We start from the raw sequence: 20,594 nt of genomic DNA, 5'->3' as shown, positions 1-20,594 counted from the left end.
AACAATTTCGAAAATAAATAATCGGTGATAATTTTTGTGTAACATTGTGATTAGCCTTGTACGCGATATGAGTGTGAGTATATTAAATATATATTGATAAAATTCATATAAGAAAGAGGCCATATATATGTATATGTAGTTAATTTCGCTTCCGCCCATTTGAATATACTTATGTCTATTAGTTACTATACCTACACTTATAACACTGTTGACAGTTGTTTTGCAAACAACAACTACAACAAACATATATAATTTATCCTAACAGTACACCTGGTGCATATCGATTGAGAGGGATAGTAATAGTATTACTGTTATAAACAGCATGTGCAACAATTAATAGTCGTCTATGTATATACAAATGTATGTGTGTGTTCCTTATTTACCTTAAGCCAATCAGCTAACACCACAACAGTGGGATCCTGCAGCGAATTCAGCAATTCAGACGCAACACGTTTCTTCTCGCGCCGATAATTCTTACGTTGCGCCTTATAGGACTCCTTCCGATTGAGTTTGGAGGGATCACCCGGTGTCTGAAAGAATGGAAGATAATTTTTAATTTAAATTGAAACATAAATTTATACACTTTGTAATATATTTACACAATAAAATATAAATAAATTTACGTTAAATTATTTCTACAAAATATAATAGTCATATACATATGTACTAGAATCGAGTTGAACGTAGCTATAAACAAAAGCGAAATATATGGCACCACGAGTGTAGAATAAACATTACATTGACCGGGTGTGAATATTAAAAAGTCATCGACACGATTGGAGTGAACCACCCCCCATTGAGTAGTGATGTCTGCTTATGCCATTTTTATTGACTCAACTGTGTTTCCGCTTATAAACAAATATATTTACATACATATATTCAAGCAATGCGAAATGAATTTGTTGTTATTGTTTTTTTGTATCATACCATATGGAAGGGTGTGAGCTAATACGAAAATTTTATTAGCTTATTAGCGCACAAAATGCTGCAAATACTGGCAAATATACTCAACCATTTAAGCATATATGTATGTATATATGTAAGTATTTATAGTTGTTCAAAGTATTAAAAAAAAGTGCAAAATTGTAACATTTGACTTCAATAAACAGCAGCGCAATCTGTTAGACTATTTTATTGTCGATAAACGCGCACTCCTCTCTTAATATAGCAGCAAGTCTATTAGCTTGCAGATAAATAATTTAAATATACTCATAGTGCCAAAAGTGATACTTAATACAAATAACGTATGGCTTGTTTATCTCTGCTTTGGCGGATATTCGGTATGTTTATTTGAATGTTTTTTTCTTTTTTTTTTCTTTTTTGGTTTTTTACTTTTAAGAAGGTGAGAATTTGGACGTGACTCACATAATTAAAGTTCATTAGATTGTTTTTTTTTTTTTTCAAATTGTTGGTAATTAATGAAAAAATGAGCAAAATGTGCGTACGTGCATAAAGAAAACATAAAAGAAAAAACAATAAAAATATTGGAATATTTTTGAAAACTAAATGAAATTAATATTCTTTATATTTGCAAGCAAGGTTATATCAATTTTTAAATTCTCAGTATATAGAAGTTTAAATTTACAGTATTTTAAAAATAAAAAATTGTTGTAGAATTTTAACTCGACTTAGACAAGGTTTGAACCAGCTGGAACATAGGAGAGACAAAATAGGTAACAACACTTTTTAATTGAAGCATCAAAATCTATGCATTCTACCAAATTTTAATGAAAGCAAGAAAAATGGAGATCAAAGATTAATTTTAAAAAGATTTTACACAGTCATCTTTTAGGCGCAAAATGCATCACACCCTAGATGTATGCTTTATAAAATTATAATTTCTTTTTCTTCTTATTTTAATCCCCTAAACGTTTCTTGCTTTGCCCACAAAAGTATTCTAGTCACTTTTCGTTTAATAGTCGAATTTTGTTTACAATTAGCTGAACCAAAGATTAGGTCTAGTAAAAATATATCCCTTATTTTTGTATAAAATTTAATTTAAGTTTATTTTGCATAGGTAGAATGATCCGCTTTCTAATAAATATGCAACGTTCTGGGAGAGTAGATTTTTCCAAGCCTCATTTGAGGCGCATTTTTCACCAACCAAATTATTCAAAATACACTGGAACTGGTTGTAATCACTTGGAGCCTGGACCTGGCTATAAGGTGGATTCATAAAAACCTATCAACTAAGAACTCGGTGCTTCTGGAAAACAGTATCGATGTGTGTAGCCAGAGTCCTCTTTTTTTTTTTAGACGGTACAGTTGTTGACAGTACAGGTCCGACGGTCAATACCGACTTGAGCACTGTTCTCATCGTTTACCACGATTCGACCACAACGGTTTTCGTTTGAATTTGTCCTTAATGAACCACTTTTCAACATCAGTAACTATCCCCATCAGAAATGTATCGTTTTTCGTTCGATTCAGCAATTATTCGATCCATGAGGATATTTTGCGAGTGACGCACATACATCGAGCTTCTTTTTAAATACGACCTTTTTTAAATGGTACCACAATAGTTCCTGGGACTTCGAAACAAAGCTTACTTAACGGACGAACTCGACGATAACACAAAGCGATCTCATTTAGACAAAACGAGATACAAACTACTAAAGTCATATATTGAAAAAATAACGGATTTTTTTTTACTAAACCTATAGTTGGTCTGAAATAAAATCTTGGTATGAAATAAAATGCCATATTCACTTTCGAGTAACAATTGGCGACCAAAGTTTATCTTTCTTTCTAAAAATCGGGAAGCGATGTGGTTAAATAAAACTTCGACATGACTTATTTGTAGCTAGCAAGGTCGGTAATATTGTTAAAAAAAGTACCGCAAAAGAAATTGGAATTCACCAAGGCGAGAACCCTTAACCACAAACCATTAGGACTGACGTAATCTAAACCACGCAGACATACCCAACATTCGCAGCCGGAAGCCGGTTTCAACAAGTGAAAATAGCAACAGTTAAGAAGAACGCGCGAACAGTCACGAAGGAGCGCGTGAATAAAAATCAATACAAAATGTAGAAATGCGTTTGCAATTTTAAATTTTTTTCTCACTCATATGCAAACCAAACGTTCATTTGTAGAATACAAATATGCAGAATTATTGGTTTGAATAAGAAAAAATTAAGAAACTAGTAAAATAAAATAATAAAATTAAATAAAAAATAATAAAAAAATAAAAAAGTATTAAAAAAAATAAAAAAAGTATTAAAAAATATATGTATATAAAATAAATTTAAAAAAGCAAATACAAAATTTGAAATATAAGTTTTTTGTTTGCATGCCGATTAGTCACGCCAACGTAACAGCGGGCTAAGCATATGTTATATAGTATCTATGCATGTTTACAGTTATGTACATACATAAAAATAAATACGTGTTTAAATACTAAAAACAAAAATTAACTTTAGGAGTGGAGTGTTTGTACTCACCTTATCTGTTTGATTGCCATCATATTTGTCACGACTATCTGTTGCCCAACTGGCAAGTCCTAGAAGAAATTTCATGTTTAACATTTAGTTTTGGGAACACACTGTATTTAAATAGTTTTGTTTTTTATATTTTATTTTTTGTAAAATTAAATAGTAATTTATTTATTTGTTGATTTTTTTTATAAAAAAATATATATTTTTTTCATTTGCAATTTGTAGCGTTACATAAAAATGTATTTTTCATGTAGCTGGCTGAACCACACAATGAACCGATCAACAGCCAAATGCTCAACACATTCACTTATTTATAAATTCGAATTAATGTTGCACCAGCCCACTCGCGGACTGACTGACTGACTGTTTATTTGCACAACTGACGGTCTTGGCTAATGAACTGCCATTTCGTAAATATATTTACTGTTTACAGTTGACTTAAAAGTGATGGTTAACTCTTTTCACAGCATTTGTTAGTTAGAAATGGTGTATAACGGCACTCAATTATTAGTTACAATGGCGCAACAGTCAGTGCCACCACCACGGCGTCAACATTGCGCACCAAACTCTGCGAGAATACACGAGCAAGTTTTAGTAATCTCGACAAAAAAACACAAAAATCACAAAAATCAGTGCAAACAAAACAGCTCAACCACAGAGCACGGCACAGCACATTAGCGAATCTAGCGAGTGAACATAACAACAATATAACGCAACGGGTGTGCGACACTGAAATCAAAAATACTAAACTGAAAACTAAAAATCAAAAGCTAATGAAAACTGGCCATCGAACAAATTGTCGGACAGACAGAGCACATATGCATATGTATATATGTATGTATCTGTGTATATGTTTGCATGTATTAGGCGTGTGTAGAATGATTGAGGGACACCGGCGCTTGTGGTGATACATACATATATATAAAGTTATGCCATAAACGCATGCACAAACACACATAGAGATAGAGAGACCTAAAGCCATTAACGCTTGCATTTATTATACATATTATTTGCATAAATAAAGCCAACTGAGGTGAGCGCAAAACTAAATATGGTGCCATAGCAATTATTCAATTAATTATCTTTTGTTGTGTTTTTTGGTTTTTGTTTTTGTTTTTGTGCTCTTCGCTTATTTGTTTACAACTTAGAACTGTCCACAGTTGCTTTTTAAACAAACGACACAGCAAAAATTCGCGAAATAACCACGAAAAAATAAGCAAAAACTAAATATTCAATAAAAACCAGAAAATAATAATAAAAAATGCAAAAAAAAATATTAAAAAACTAAAATAAACATAATAAAAAATTAAAAAAAAAATAATTAACAAATAAAAAGAAATAATAAAAAATAAATAATAAAAATTAAAAAAAAAATAATTGAGAAATTTAAAACATAAAGATAAATAAATAAGACAACAAAAATGTGTGTGAAATTAAAAAATATCTACAGCAAATTAAAAATAAATAAAAATAATGTAAAACAAAAATACTAAAAAATATTAATATACAAAAAAAAAATAATAATAATTAAAGAAATAAGGAAATATAAATACGAAATTTGAAAAAAAAAACTATAAAAAAATCTCAAAACAAAAATCTTAAAAAAAATTTTGAAAAAATAAGAAACAAAAATTAAAATAAAGAATTAAGAACAAATATTTAAAAAATTGTAACGAAATAGAAATGACAAATTAAAAAATATAAATAAGCCAACAAAAATTAGATCGCAAAATTAAAAATTATGTGCAGAAAATTAAAAAAAAATACAAAACAATAAATATAGAAAAATAAATCAAAACAAAAATTAAAATAAAAATATTAAAGATAGAACAAATAATACACGCAGAAGATATGAAAAATTTAAGGAAATACAATACAGAATACAGACTGAAGATTTGAAAAATTTAAGGAAATATAAATGAGAATTAAAAAAAAAAATCATAAATAATCACACAAGATAAAAACAGTAAATGAAAAAAAATATATAAAAAACTTAAAAAGAATAATAATAAATAAGATAAAATGTGTGCATAAAGATATCAAAAAAAATATCTACAGAAAATTAAAAAAATAGAAATCAAATATCCAAAATTTTATGAAATGGTCACACAAAAATGTGCGCATTTAAAAAATAAAAATTAAAAAACAAAAATTATAAACAAATAAATACAAAAATAAATATAAAAAAACATAAGGAAGTATAAATGAGAAATAAAAAGAAAATAATAATAATAAATAATCCCACAAAAATAAGCGCATAAAAAAATCAAAATAATAAATAAAAACGAGACCGCAATAAAATACAAAAACTGTGACAAAGAAAAAGGCCGCAACGCTTAAATTCACACACACACATACACTCATGCTGTACCCGACACACCCGACACATGCTACTCGCGTTGGGGGGTTCTTAGCGCTTTTGCAATTACAAATGCACCGCAGGCGTCACATACGTCACCGAACGCCACATGCATGTTATGTTACGTATGCGACATGTGGCACACCGCACACATTGGCCGACGATGAGCTGAGCTGGCCAAACAGCTGCTGTGTTGCCACTTATTACTTTCACTTACTTGCAAAAAATTTCCTCTTCCACATTTAACACGCGCGCTGCACTCACCGCTCGATGCGACACAACAACAACAACATTCAACAACGTTTGCCTGCACATTGCATTATCAGGCTGCATAGGCGATGGCTTAATTTCAATACTACGGACTAGTACTACAAATTAAACACCGTTTTAGAGGCACTTTACTTTACTTTAAATGTTTCGGCGCTTGAGTACAAAAACAACACACAAATGGTTATGAGTTAATGCCGAGTTTCACACGAGAACTTGTAACACTTGAGATATTAAACAACAACAACACATATATATGTATTTGTTTTTGTTTTTGTATGTAAACACAGTTAAGTAGCAAATAACAGTTACTGCTGTTGTGATTTGATACAAAATGCAAATTACGATGATAACACTTGTGAAAACACTCCACAGAGCTTAGCGTTTTATGCGTATTACATACGGCGACGATAGCAACCGCTGACTGACTCAGTTAGCGAGCGAGCGATGGTCGAAAAACACATGGCTGCGCCAACGCGTCGAAATTCTCAGGCGATCACTGAGCACACAATAGCGGCGCACCGGCTGCTTGGCTGTTGATTCTGCTGACGGCTAACAACTGCTGACCGTCCCGTCCCGCACCGCCGTCCCACCAATCAACCTAAGTAAACAATGCCAATAATGCGCGCGCCAAATGTGGATGCCAGCCACAGCGGCGGACTATAATATAGACGATATGTAGGCGCTCCGTAGCCACCAACAGCCGCAAGAGCTGTGCTGTGTACTAAGTGCTGGCAGAACGTAGAAATTAGCAAAAAGTCAGACGAAAAGCAAGTGTGGGACAGGCGTATAATCGCAAATCTCAAAATAATAAGAGATAAATGCGGCAATCGCATCGTCGAGACGATCGTCAAGTGTGCGGTGGGGCGTGTTGCGGTGCAGCAATCAAAACATACAAACAGCAACAACAGTAATAACAAACAGTCGAAAAGCAAACGAATGTCGAAAATCACAATTTGATAGACTCTCAGCACCGTGGTACCGGTCTGTTGCGGAATACTCGCGGTTTGGCGCTCAGCAAAGCCAATTTCTATGCCGTTCTTTTTATTGTTGTTGTTTTTGTAATACCCGCGAGCAATTTGTAGCATGAGGTATTATAGTTTAATTCAATAACTGTTGCTTGTAAAAATAATCCATCAGATCTACTTTGGTTACTGTTAAAATCGACATAACGCAGAGCTCTACTAAATCACTAAATTTCAACGAATAACAAAGTATTCAGATGATAAGCTTTACATTCTACAAGCTTTTCAACAAAATGGACTTTCCTTCGACCGGGCACTCACCACCGGGCACTGCGAAGTAGGCATTTCGATGAGGTTAAGAATCTAGGCGGACGCAAACTGTCATAGCTGAATGGAGAAAGGCGAGGTGAAAACAATAAGTCATTTCCTTCTTCACTGTCCATACGAACTAGCCGGATTAGACATTAGCATCCTCATAAAACTTGTGATAAGCTCAAAACGCTTCGGCGACACCTAAGGGTCTTCTTTGCGATCCATACTTAGAAGTCTTCTTGCATCATAACATACTGGCACCTTTAGCTATCCAAGTGGGATCCATCGTGAATTCTGTGGCGTAGGTCAACCTTTTTAACCTAACCTAACTTATTTTTATTGTTGTATCTAGGAATACGGCGATAATAGTTAGGTTAGATTCTGTAACTGATCCTCACAAGAGAGGAATAACCACTTTAATAAGTTTTAGTTTATATAAGGTAAGTATCGGAAAAGCGCCATGAACATAACCAATCGAAAACATTTGAGCTTCGTTCTCTCGGTAAAGCATGGAAGTCCAAAAGGAAGCAAAAGTGAGATGAGGAACTTTCAAGCTTCCAAGAAACTACTGCAGCTGGTCTGCGAAAAAAAAAATTCTAACCTTGTGAATATCGATGGGACAATGGCCATTTAGAACACCTTCAACTGGGGAAATACGAACTTTATTGAGAGCGAAAAGCTACCTTTACCCAAGTGTGAAGGTTAGACATAACTATTCAAAAAACCAAAATAATTTCTTTATAGAATGTGCAAATAGCTTTGTTATAGGATTTTGCTAACCTACCTACCTATGGAAACCTAGAAAACTCTCCCCCGATCATAAATATTTATTTTGTTCTTGGCGTGTTCTTTCGATAACCAAAAATATAGAGATCTAATACAAGAGAATATTATATTCGCGTCTACACGTAACTAGGCTCTTCCTTACCAGCAATCTATTGATGGCGAGAATTTGTTACGTCAGCAATGTGACTGATGCCGGCAATCATTGAACGCTTGAACGATACACTTTGAATATTTCGCTTAAATCGCGTACAATAAATTAGTAAAGATAAAAAATCAATTAGACCATATTTCCTATCGATAAATATATAAATAAATTTTTCAATAATGAGCAATTCGCTGGAAATGTCGATTGTGCCAGGAAATTTAAATGGGAAATTAAGAGCGGCATTAAAGGCAATTCAAATGGCAGCGACGGCAAGAATGATGGAATGAATTTGTGAAAATACTTAATTGAATTGATTCAAATGTTTACCAAAATGAAAATGGGAAATGGAAGTGCTGTATTCTTATCGTTAATCGTTGAGGATATGAAAGCAAAAACGAGAAGGAACGATATAATGTTGGACTAGATCTTCAGTAGAATTGACTACCCAGTTAAGATAATCAGTTGAGTCAACGAATTGCGGATACTGCATCGTTTTGGTACCAAGGTTCTTAGATGTGGAAGATGATCTGAAACTACTATAAGTCATTAATAACTTTATCAAAATAGCCCATTGGCCTAACTGGTAATACCTTTTCAAACCGAAAGTGTTTGGATTTTCTTTTGAAAAGGTTGTAATTGAAATCTAATTATGTAACCACACATAACCGAGTATCGTCTGTATATCCAGCAAATAAACGTAGAAAACAACATTAAAATTTCGGGAGGTTATATCAAGAGCAAAGAGTTTTTACGCTGCCTATTGATAAGCCAGCAGAGAGCGTAGATAATAAAAAACAGAGATGATAATAAAAGTATTTGTGAGTTAATTAAGTTCCAAACTTATATTTTTAACCAACAAACATAACGCATATTGCGTCCTACATAACTGTTAGACTATTGCGATAACAAATATACCACAATTTAATAATGTTTTATCAATTCTAAGGAGCATGCAAAACCAGGTTGACTCTCAGATAAAGATGTTCATAAATGTATGTTACAAATAAATATTTACAAAGCAAATATTGGAATGTGTACGTGGGTGATTAGCGCACTACAGAGAACACCTCACGAAACTCATTACCACGGAACTAGGTGCAATGTGATTATTGGGCTCTCATCACTTCGGAAATACAATACAAAACCTTAAAACCTTAGGACCATATCATAACTGAAATCTTGAAAATATCTAACTGTTAGTATCTGAGTTAAGAACTAATTACATTTATGGGGTTTTCAGGAATTCACTAACCTCTTCAAAGATTATGCTGAGCTCAGATATTGAACGCATCTAGAGGGTCAAAATTTCTTAAGTGGTATCTCCAAGCAATCAAAGACAATAAACTGAGTATATAAGTACTCTTTTGGAATATCGACGTTGAACTAATTCCGTATAAGTTCTAAAATTGCCAGCTTCACTACAGTTCTCAACCTTTTTAAATGATTTTTAAAATATTTTTCATGCGCTAATTACAATTGTAGCATTTTTAATGAAGTTGTTAATTTTTTTTCGAAATTATAATTAGCACAGTTGTAGGTTTTGTACAATGTACATTTGTAAACAAACTTGAATTTACTGTTTGCCCCACATGTTTGTAGACTCATACTAGGAAAGTTGTGTTACTAAATTTACGAACAAGCAATTAACACCTTGACTGCAAAAGCTTTTGTGCTAATAAAAATACATATTTTTTGCCATTTTGCATACATTCATACATACGAGTATATAGTAGATATATATTGAGATGGAAGAAATGTTTGAGCTCGTGTAGACGAAAGTAAATGATTCACATGCCTTCAAACAAATTTCGTATAATTCTTTCCTTTGATTAAAATCGCAAAGTATTAAAGGCTTTAATTATAAAATACCCATTGAAGGCAGTGCATGGTAACAATATTAGGTTCTATTGCACTCGTAGTTATCATATTTCTGCTATCTTGATTTAGAAATCTGGAGATAACAGCGGATATGGGAGTAGTTCGTGGCCTATATCGGGCAATCGGACATTGAATCAGCCCAAAAATCCTCTTTCTGGCTGATAGGACTGGCTTCGCCTCTGACCTGTTTAGCAGTGGAACCATGTTCCGTGGATGGTCACGAGTAACACAGAAATACTTATTACTTAAACAGCGCCTAACATTGCCTTCTTATATCCAATATTTCAAACAAAATATTGCTCAAAACAACATAGTGCACTTTTGGCCTCCTATCTCTTTATCCTCCGTGGCAGCCGTTTTGAGGGCAGCTGGGTATGACTAATCGAAATTTGACGGGCAAGCACGTCCAAACACGTTATTTCAAACATCCACACATCAAGTACTTTTCGAGCCATCCTCATAGTATATTAAAAGTTAGCCTAGACAACAACCCTCGCTATACATAGACACGCATTTGAAATTCTATATTTGAAGTATGCGCGTATATGTTTTCATCATTAATTAAATTATCACCAACCAAAATGACATCAGTTGAGCAAATATTTCTACTAGAGACTGGGGTGGAAGTACGAAAGATGAGAATAATGTTAAGTGATGATGCCAAGCAGCCAGGCAAATTAGACATACATACATATTCTCATAAGTATGACGCATACTATAGTCATATTTACAGTGTTCCAATTTGAGCAATTTTAGCAGCATTTTTTCATATGCAAATGGTGTTGAAAAATTACATTAAAAACTAACAATAATGATTTTTAGTAGTGTATTTTTTATTGAATTTAAGCTTTTATAAAAGTCTGCTTTGAGAAAATTGAAGTATTTCCAATATGATTTAGGATGATGTCAAAAAAAATTTTGATTAATCTTCTAAAAGTATACTTTTTTAATTAGGTTGAGGTCATTTATTTTAATTATTATATTAAAAAATAACGCTTATTTTCGTATTTTTAAAAAAACATATTTATTCATTCAGCTGAATTAATGTTTGTTATTTTTTCCACATTTGATATTATGCACTTATCAGCGCATCTTCCAATTGTCGAAAAAACTTTTCAAACTGGATTTTTGGCATAGCCTTTGTCTATTTCAGCGATTTCTCGTATGCTTGTAAGACGACGGGGTCATATCTAGAGACTCTCCAAAAACTCGAAAATATAAAATTCCCGATATTTTTTGAACACACCACTCGCTTGTCAAATTTGAATTCATATAATAATTATTTACTAACATTATGCAATAAATAGCTGCGTATGAAAGTGCGCATGCGTACTACAAAAATTTTACTAATTCAATAAATGTCTAGGGGTGCAGAAATTTACAAAATTTAATGAAGCAAATATACTAGTATAATTTAGAATCGTGTATAGATAAGTCAGAAATCTACAACAAAAATTACAAATTCACAAAACAATATTGATATAAATAATATACAAATTAATATACAATTTTACTACATTATTTTGTGCAGCACACACATCTAAACATATTCTTTGAGATCATTTGCATAGTATATACAGAGTATAGAACCACTGGTCTTATCGTGCTCACAGACAAACTCGTACGACATATCACGGTAACGGTTAGGATGTGCTTTTCTCACTTTTCGTGTATTCATCATATATCACTTCACTTGTTATGGCCAATCATAAATTATTTTGGAACAAAGTGTGTGTACATAAATTAGCTAAACATTAGGTACATTAGGTGTACATACAAATTGTAAATAGAGATTGAGTTGTATTTAGAAAAAATTTGGAAAACAATCACCTGGCGATGATGGACCCGGACTGTTGCTCAAGCTATCTGTGGACGGAAGTTTTGGCAATAGAACTTTTGAGGATGCGCGCCGCATAAACTTGAAATCAAAAGCTGCGAAAGCGTTTCAAACATACATAAATATTTTCTTTTTAGAGATTATTTTCAATTCACTACAGTAACAACAACAGAAACAACACATTACAAAGCCACTGAGATTAACAGGAAAACTAATAGGCACAAATATACTTTAGTATTTAAAATAATAAACAAAGCATAATATTAACAATAGTTGAATAAGAAAAATTTTAAAAAAACTTGCATATGATAATATGAAAGGTGAAAATTTACATTACAGACAACGGCACACACTAGATAAATCTATTGAAATGTAATAAATGAAGTTAAAAGTATGAAAATATAGAATTTGTATTGCACTTTATTGAGTAATTATGTTGCATGTAGTATAGTTTGTAACAGTTTTAGTGTTGATGAGTTGCTACCAGACTATTTAAATATAAATATTACAAAGATTTCAATGAAAATGTCACATTCCTCGAAAGTAACAGTGATTAAACTCTAAATCTAAGGTTTCGCTTTTAAATTTACTTAAATATGTATTATTGCAGTCTTTTGTGTGTCCTATACTGATCGAAGCTAGAAATAAACTTATGTTCCAATACCCGAATTTGTACGAGGAAACTCTAGTTAGCTAAAATAGACCCGAGCTTCATCATGCCTATATTATTTGGACTAAAGCTGAAAGCAAACTATCGAGAGCATCATATCCCACAGACCTAATGCTAAAAATCTGGGATAACCTAGTTCGGCAAGGTCTCAAACTTTTTTTCGAAAAATGAAAAATAAAAATATTTCAACAAGACTCCTAGGCGCCTGGTCTGGACTAACTAAAGTTGGATTAGATTCAGAATGGAGAGACGCTCTGCGACTTATGGTCTATGTGCCCTTTCCTATTACGAGGGCTGCTATATATATTTCTGACCTAGGAAACACTAAGTGTTGCCAGGTGCAATCTGACATATCCATTGGAAAGTTTGACATTTTTTAGCATAACATCACTCAGAACGTTTTGTCATTTAATCGTGAATTGTTTTATTTACAGAGAATTAAAAAATTCATCTCGGCCAAAAAATGGAATTAACTCGTGAACATTTTCGTGCGATCATTTTTCACAACTTTCGACGTGGATTATCGCGACAAGAGTGCATCGATGAACTAAAATCTTTGTATGGCTATGAAGCACCATCCTATAGCACTGTGAAAAACTGGTACAACGAATTCAATCGTGGCCGACGCTCGCTCAAAGACGAATTCCGTGAAGGTCGTCCAAAAACAGCCGTACGTGAACTGATAATGCAAGACCGTCATGTAACATACCTTCAGATAGAGTCATACCTATGCATTTCTTGCACCAGCATACATTCGATATTGCATGAACACCTGGCCGTAAAAAAGGTTTGTTCTCGTTGGATCCCGCACAATTTGACAATCGCTCAAAAAAAGGCTCAAAAAAGTGCTTCGAAAATTGGTTTGAGCGCATGCAAAAATGTATAAATCCATTTTTTTTTTTTAAACCATTTTCGGTGATAAATATTCCAATTTTCATTATTAGGCCAGAAATATATATAGCAGCCCTCGTATCACAGTACAACATTTAATACCATCGCGTTAAGAAAGCTTCAAAAGTGTTCCAGGGCTATTAGACGTGATACTATCTCTACAGAGCCCACATTATCTGACTACTTTTACTCGCGATCGCCGGACAGTCTAGGAGTAATTGCTCAGGTGTATCCGCTCTATGATAGTCAATGATCCAAGTGCAGATTCCTAGTTTATGCAGATGTCTCCTTAGTCCATATTTAATCTCCCCTCTATCCGAAAGGTAAATTTTTTTGGATATTTGAATGTTTTAAGAGCCATTCCAAGGAAAACAGCAGCTTTCAAATGGATAAATACGAGGATACCAGCCGGTGCTTCGTTTTGGGTTCACGACCTCAATCACTTTTCCACCTCTGATGCCTCTAAGAAATCTTATGTGGTTCCAAGTCGCTCGATATTCGTTGAATCCTTTTAAGAAGAAGCGGTTTACATGTCTTTGAAAACTATCCAGATCAGATAGAATACAGGCAGGCGTGTTTCAAGGGTCCATATAGCCTTTGAAAACGATATCCAAAACTGATAGAACACAATATGGAAAATATGTATCAATAAATTATAAAAGCAGTGGAAAAAAATTTCAAAGGACAGACCCCTGGGCAACAAATTATTCAAACTACAAAAATAAATTAAATGAAATTAAATATTAATTTCAACTTATGGACCGCGAATATACATCGATTAAGTGTTCACACATGTCAAAATAATGGACATGAGGTCATCAAAAATAATGTTTCGTGTTAATAATACATGTAGAGCACCCATGACTAACTTATACTTTGCTCCACATACATAAATATGCTAATCCATTGGGTGAGCACTTCATGTTTATGCCTTTCTACTAGAACAGCAAGTATGTTTCGCCTGCAACACGAAAAAGCTACTTAAACACGAAGAGCTTACAATAAAGTCATAATCGCATAGCACTTAAGCCATATGACAAAAATAATGAAAAAAGGAACGAAAAAAAACAAAACTGTACAACAATGCACTGTACCAAAGTGCAATAAAACCCAGTAACCCGAGCAATGTGCCACTCAAGAAATAAGAAACTCTTTCAGCGCCAACGCAATTCGCTGCATATGGCAACGGCGAACACACGCCGGCATACATACAAATGTACATAAATTGAAAAGTACGTCATAACGCGGAAAATGGCAACAATGTCGGCGGAGTGGAGGAGTAGTATTGCGGATTTTACAACGCCCCGGCGTACGACCCCACCGACTTGGGGTGTAATTTTCCAGCTGTTGTACACAATTCATAGCCTAATTAAAAGTTCCCCGCTGCCTTCACGCTCATCCTTCACGCAATTCCGAATTATGAACAAAGCATAGCTGGTGATAATATAGTGAAAACTAGTGCAGCAGCAGCAGCATGGTGGCGCCAAAATGCATAAAGTGGGCGTTGGTAAGCAGTCAATTACCGAGAATTATCTCGAACCAGCTGCTCTGAAGTTAAGAAATTATAGTCGCTGCACGAATTTAGATATATTTGGTGGGGGGAAAATAAATCGGATCTGAATTGGATCTGAATAGGAGCTAGTTACAAACTAGTTACAAAATCGAAGTTTCGGTGAAGCGATTTTTAGAATATTTCATCTCTAAGTGCGTAAATTCGAACGATTTTAGAGAATGCCCACAACTTGAAATCTGTATATCCATATTAGTAGATTGATGGATAAAATAAATATATTCCTCAATAGGATCACCGACAAAAAAATTTCGACCTATGACACTTAACTTCGTCCATCTTTAAAATAGTGTATCCATTTTTTTTTTTTTTTTTAATATGGAAATCTCAGATTTTTTTTGAATATAAGCGATAAGTACAATGAGTACTCTTCAACTCTACTTTGAAGTTAGTCGGGTCTACATATCCAGGACCCGGTTTTATGTATATTATGCTAAGAACAGTCTGTCATGACTCAATAATATTTGAACAATGTTTTGTGCCGCTACAGACAACAACCCAGATTGTCGTAAGAGTATTTTAAGAATATCCGTTTCCGCTACAGTCGGTTCGGCTTAACCGATACTGACCCAGATTTATCTGGGATTGAAAATTGAGTAATGTGTGAAACTATAAGCTACAGATCAGCCACGAAATAAACGATTCCCTTAAAATATTCATAATTTATATACATCCACAGCTCATATCTATGTGTTCCATGAAGGAATTTATACAGCATTACCCGAGAGAATTCAATGGAACCCATTAACACATGAGTAGAATGCAAAGTATATACGACACACAGTCCAGAATAGACTATAGAATAACTGAGTAAAGAGGATGAACGGCAATGCACATTAGACAATAGTCATTCGTATGTACTGAAAGCATTTCCATTGTTATCGGCTACAATGCAGGCAAATATAAGAGGCAAAAGCGAGAGTAAACTGCACACGTGAGCTGTGTGCCGAATGACGAGATAATTTATTACTGGAATTGAATTATAATTTGACGCTTGCGTCAATAGAACTGTCCGGATTGATGATGAAATTGAGGTAAAGTGAGATTTGAGTAGATAATGCATAGAGTGCGATTGAAATGAAGTGAATTATAATAATTGCATTATTGAACGGCATTTAAATATTTCCAAGGAAAATGCACCGATTGATTTGCATAGGATTCTATTAAAAAATAAAATTAAAGTTTGTTGGTTAAGGTGAAGGACAAAAGAACAGTCGACAGTCGACCTCAAAATCATTTGAGGAATGCTTTCTGATACTGCAACAATTATAAGAATCATAACAAAAGATGGACTTGTCAATTTCCATGAGAGTTGGTTCTGCGGTAGCGGAATAACTTTGATTTTATCGGGCCAAGGGCTGTCGTTTCGGCAATCTGAACCTGTTTGGATCGGTAAATTATACATGGATCTGTTAATTGATTACCATATGGGTTATATATGGACCTGTTAATGAACCATAAATTGGTCACATAGGCCAAGTAATGTTATTCCATTAGACCATTTCTTAATTTTTTTTTTTTCAGATTGAGAAAAAAATATCATTAGGCATTCTAAAAATATTCGATATAGCAATTTTTAACTCAAAAAATTTAAAAATAACTTAAGAAACTGTCTTTTATTTTAAGATACCATCCAATCCCCAAAGAAATCGCCGTTTCAACTTATCGAGACAAAATAGTTACAAACACATGCCTTTTAAATTATAAATTTAATAGTTTTCATTTCAATTAAGTAATTAAGAATGCATTAAACCAGTAATGCAGATTTTATTTACCGCATACTTGTGTGCGTCATACCCGTTAACTGTGCGGCGACACAAAAACCCAATCGTGTGCAAACGCCGGCCAATAAAATAATGATTAGCAACTGCTCGAGTGGGTTAGGTCAGTGAGAATGCAACAAAAAAAAAACGTAACAGATGATGCGATTAAAGTCTTAAAGCTTATTAACGCACACATTCATACGAATGTTTAAGTATAATCAACGGCTTAAATGAAATGTATACAAACCACAAACAGACACACATTTTAGAAATGAATAAAGTTAGAAAGGCGCTTGAAAATAATGAGCACTGTTAAAGAGAAGTTCTGGAAACAATAAAATTTCCGTTTTACTTTTCAAACTTTTCGCCTATGAGCAATCGATGAATTATATCAGCACCGTTATGAGTTCGATTTTAGTTTGAATAGTTATAACGGCCATAATAGCTGGAAACGACGGCGGCATTTATATTCATACATGCATAAATATGCATTTTAATAATAGAGCAAGCAGCCAAGGCGAAGGCGAGCTTTGTGAATGAGCACAACTCAGAAAAACAACAATGCAAAAGTCTTGTTTTGCTTTGATTTTGCTGTTTTTTTGCTGTCAATATTTGCATATTTCATTGATTTTACGCTTACACCATAGCAGGCATAGCCAACATTATTGAGGTTAAAAGTGTGCGACCGACAGTTCCGCACACGCACACACTTCTATAATATATACACATACAGATTTACATATACATACAAATATATTATATATTTGTGTGTGTATCTTTATATATTTGCAAAGTGTTCAATGTTGGACCCCAACCGTCCACTATGTGGAGCGCAAATGACATGTGTGTAAGCCATTTGCATGGCACACGGCGCTGCTGGTAGAATAGCCAAAACATTGCGTGCGAAACCATTTGAAATTCTACCATTGTCCAAACACATATGTGTGTGTTTGTGCTTAAGTGAAATGCTCGCCATTCTAAAGTGAAACAACTGAAGCAGTCGAAGTGGTCGTAGTCATTGACAGTTTCTATACCATGAATTATTTACGAGTTTGAGAATTTATTATTCCTTTTACCAACCCACTTTTATACTACATTTTGAGTGCAATGAGTATTAGGGTGGTTACTGCGGAAGTCGGCAATAAGGTTGCAGAATTTTTTTCAATTTGGGCTTTAATAAACTTATGATACTATCCAACTCTTCACATGCCTTCAGACCTTGTTTGTTAGTCACTGAAAAAATCTGATAGATTCATTAATAACACATGAATTAAAGTAAAAGTGTTCTATGGAGATCGTTTGGAGTATTGATTAGCATATTGAAGTAGCAAACCTTATTTAAACGATGCGATAAAGTGAAAGGGCCTTTCCTAAGAATGTAAGCAGACCGAACCTGTCAATTTGATAATTCGTTAGTTGATGCTCGTTAAAGCTCTTAAATGTGGAGAAATTTTAGAATTTTAAATAAAAATTAAATGAAATTTTTTGCAACGACGCAAAATAAATAGAAAATTTGTTGTTACCATGTAACGAATTAGAATTATCAAGACTGGTACTTCCTTACTCGGTAAAACGTACTTTCTTTAATTTTACAAAAACAAAATACACGTAAAAACTACCGAGTAACGACTAACGAATTAACCCTAATGTGTTTTCCCATTTTCTGTTGTGAAAAAAATATTTAAAAAGTATTTTTAGTTAAAAAATAACAATCTTTAAATTAATAATCATAAATGTATATAAAATTTTTACGCCTTCATTTATACTGTGACACTATAACGAATACCTACAAAAGCAACAATTAATTAAAGTGAGTCTATAAAATGATAAAAATGCCTTTCGACGTACAATGGAATAAAATTTTACTTTAGTATACAACTAAATTGGCTTAACGTCATAGCTATGCAATTAAAATTTATGTAGCAAATTTAGTAAGTAACGAAGCATATACTTAGTATATAAGTATATATGTATAAAACTAAATGGATGTGCATATAAAACGCGGACGCAGGCAATAAAGCTTGATCCACAACCATAACATATGTATGAATGTAGTATATGGATGAGATGATGTCACTGACAATGGCAATTTTTATTCTAACGTCAATTTTACAACGCGTAAATACGAAATGGACATTGAATGTATGGGACTTTACACATTTTTCAGATATCTATATGTATGTAAGAACACACTAAGCTATACATATGAACAGTTGTTGTCATTTTACATATTATACCGCGCTACAAAGTGATGACAATGTAGTGAATCAAAATTTCTACACTCTACATTCAACATTAGCTGGAAGTATTTCGTAAAATTGACAATGTAACTAATCCTATTTGAGACAGATGCTTGTTTTTATATAAAAAAAATAATAATAATAAATTCTCTCTTTCAAGGCAATTACTCAGATTTTTAAATATTTAGCACGCAAAAATCACAAGAAATAAGCAAAACAAATCGATATTTGTTGAGCAAAATTAAACAACGCCTCAGAGTGACGGAGAAAGTGGTGGCTACAAATTCGCAATGCAAGGTAGGACGCAAAGCAATGACGAGCAAAAGGTCAAGGTGAGTAGGAGCTAATTTTGCGTGCAGCGCTTACCATGAAAATGGCAAAAAACATGCAAAGAGCAACAGCAAACTGTGATTGTATTTGGCGATAATATCAATAGCTTTCATATTTTAATTAATTATATTTAGCTTTAAGGATACTTATTTAAGACGCAATTAATTTATGGCACGCATTGTTTGTGTTCTGAATAATTTACACAAATATGTACATATTTTTGGTGTTAAAATAGCAGTCACTCGATTGTATATTACAGAACATTTAAGGTAAATGAAGTTACCAGATGATAATTAAATTATTAGGACTATGAAAATAACGCAGTTAATGCAATTATTTTATATTATATTACCAAACTATATATACAATGTATCTATCTTGTTATTGCAATTCTAATAAACAATATTTTTATATTTATTAGAAATTCAATATTTTACGCTTTGTATTACTTTTCAGCATTCAATGTTGTCTCGGGGGAAATTACGCACATGTTGGAACAACCATTGCGTTTTATAATTTAAAACAACTGGAAAATAATGTATTATATTTTACTTTTCTATTGGCAGTGACCATGACCTAGAGACGAGAGCCATGGGAAATGTGCCAATTGGGAAAGCAATAGCATGGCGTATACTCACTAATATTATATTGCATGTTTGTACAAATGTGTGAGGAAACACACATATGTACATACATATATAATTTTAGACATATATACATTTAGCATGTCGTGAGAATTGCTAAGCAATTATTACAATTTATTATATTTTTATGCAAATTTGAAAATTAAGTAATTCAATTTTTTTTTTACATTTATGAAAATCAAAATTTTAATAAATCGAAATATACACGTATAATATATACGTGTTTGAATGTGGATAATCACATATGACGTGTTTAAAATTAATCCAAGTAAGTGTCTTTTCGAACTCTGAAATTCTTGTATTGTAAAAAAAAGTGTAAACGTAACAAAACAGAAACAAAAAATTTAGAAAACTAGAAAGGTTGTTTAACTAAATAACTATGACATATATGATCTGCTGTTAGACTGGTATGTAGACACAGCTGAATTGTTATCTTCTAGACCTTGAACCTAAGTAATAAGGTACGATTGTACCCAGTTTACTAATTTAAGTAAAAGTGT

The 20,594-nt window shown here is 33.1% G+C and overlaps 1 protein-coding gene and 1 long non-coding RNA gene across 8 annotated transcripts in view; one reads left to right on the top strand and one right to left on the bottom strand.

Annotated features, from left to right (window-relative positions):
• Positions 1 to 20,594, bottom strand: part of LOC105213320 (oxysterol-binding protein-related protein 8) — a 30,673-nt gene that overhangs the window by 8,756 nt on the left and 1,323 nt on the right. For 4 of the 7 annotated variants that reach the window (XM_054225887.1, XM_011186049.3, XM_054225882.1 and 1 more), the window contains exons 2-4: positions 11,980 to 12,081; positions 3,444 to 3,502; positions 384 to 530 (exon numbers count right to left, since the gene is read on the bottom strand). In XM_054225887.1, the coding sequence (XP_054081862.1) occupies positions 384 to 530; positions 3,444 to 3,502; positions 11,980 to 12,081 (308 nt within the window). The other 3 variants (XM_054225884.1, XM_054225885.1, XM_011186053.3) reach the window with 3 other exon arrangements.
• On the top strand, positions 19,008 to 20,347 carry LOC114804140 (uncharacterized). The gene is made up of 3 exons (XR_003752398.2): positions 19,008 to 19,206; positions 19,281 to 19,452; positions 19,907 to 20,347. It is a non-coding gene; the product is annotated as an uncharacterized LOC114804140 (long non-coding RNA).

This window comes from Zeugodacus cucurbitae, chromosome 2, assembly GCF_028554725.1.
Source record: "Zeugodacus cucurbitae isolate PBARC_wt_2022May chromosome 2, idZeuCucr1.2, whole genome shotgun sequence".
Classification (NCBI taxonomy): Eukaryota; Metazoa; Arthropoda; class Insecta; order Diptera; family Tephritidae; genus Zeugodacus; species Zeugodacus cucurbitae.
This window is presented reverse-complemented; position numbering and strand designations above follow the sequence as displayed.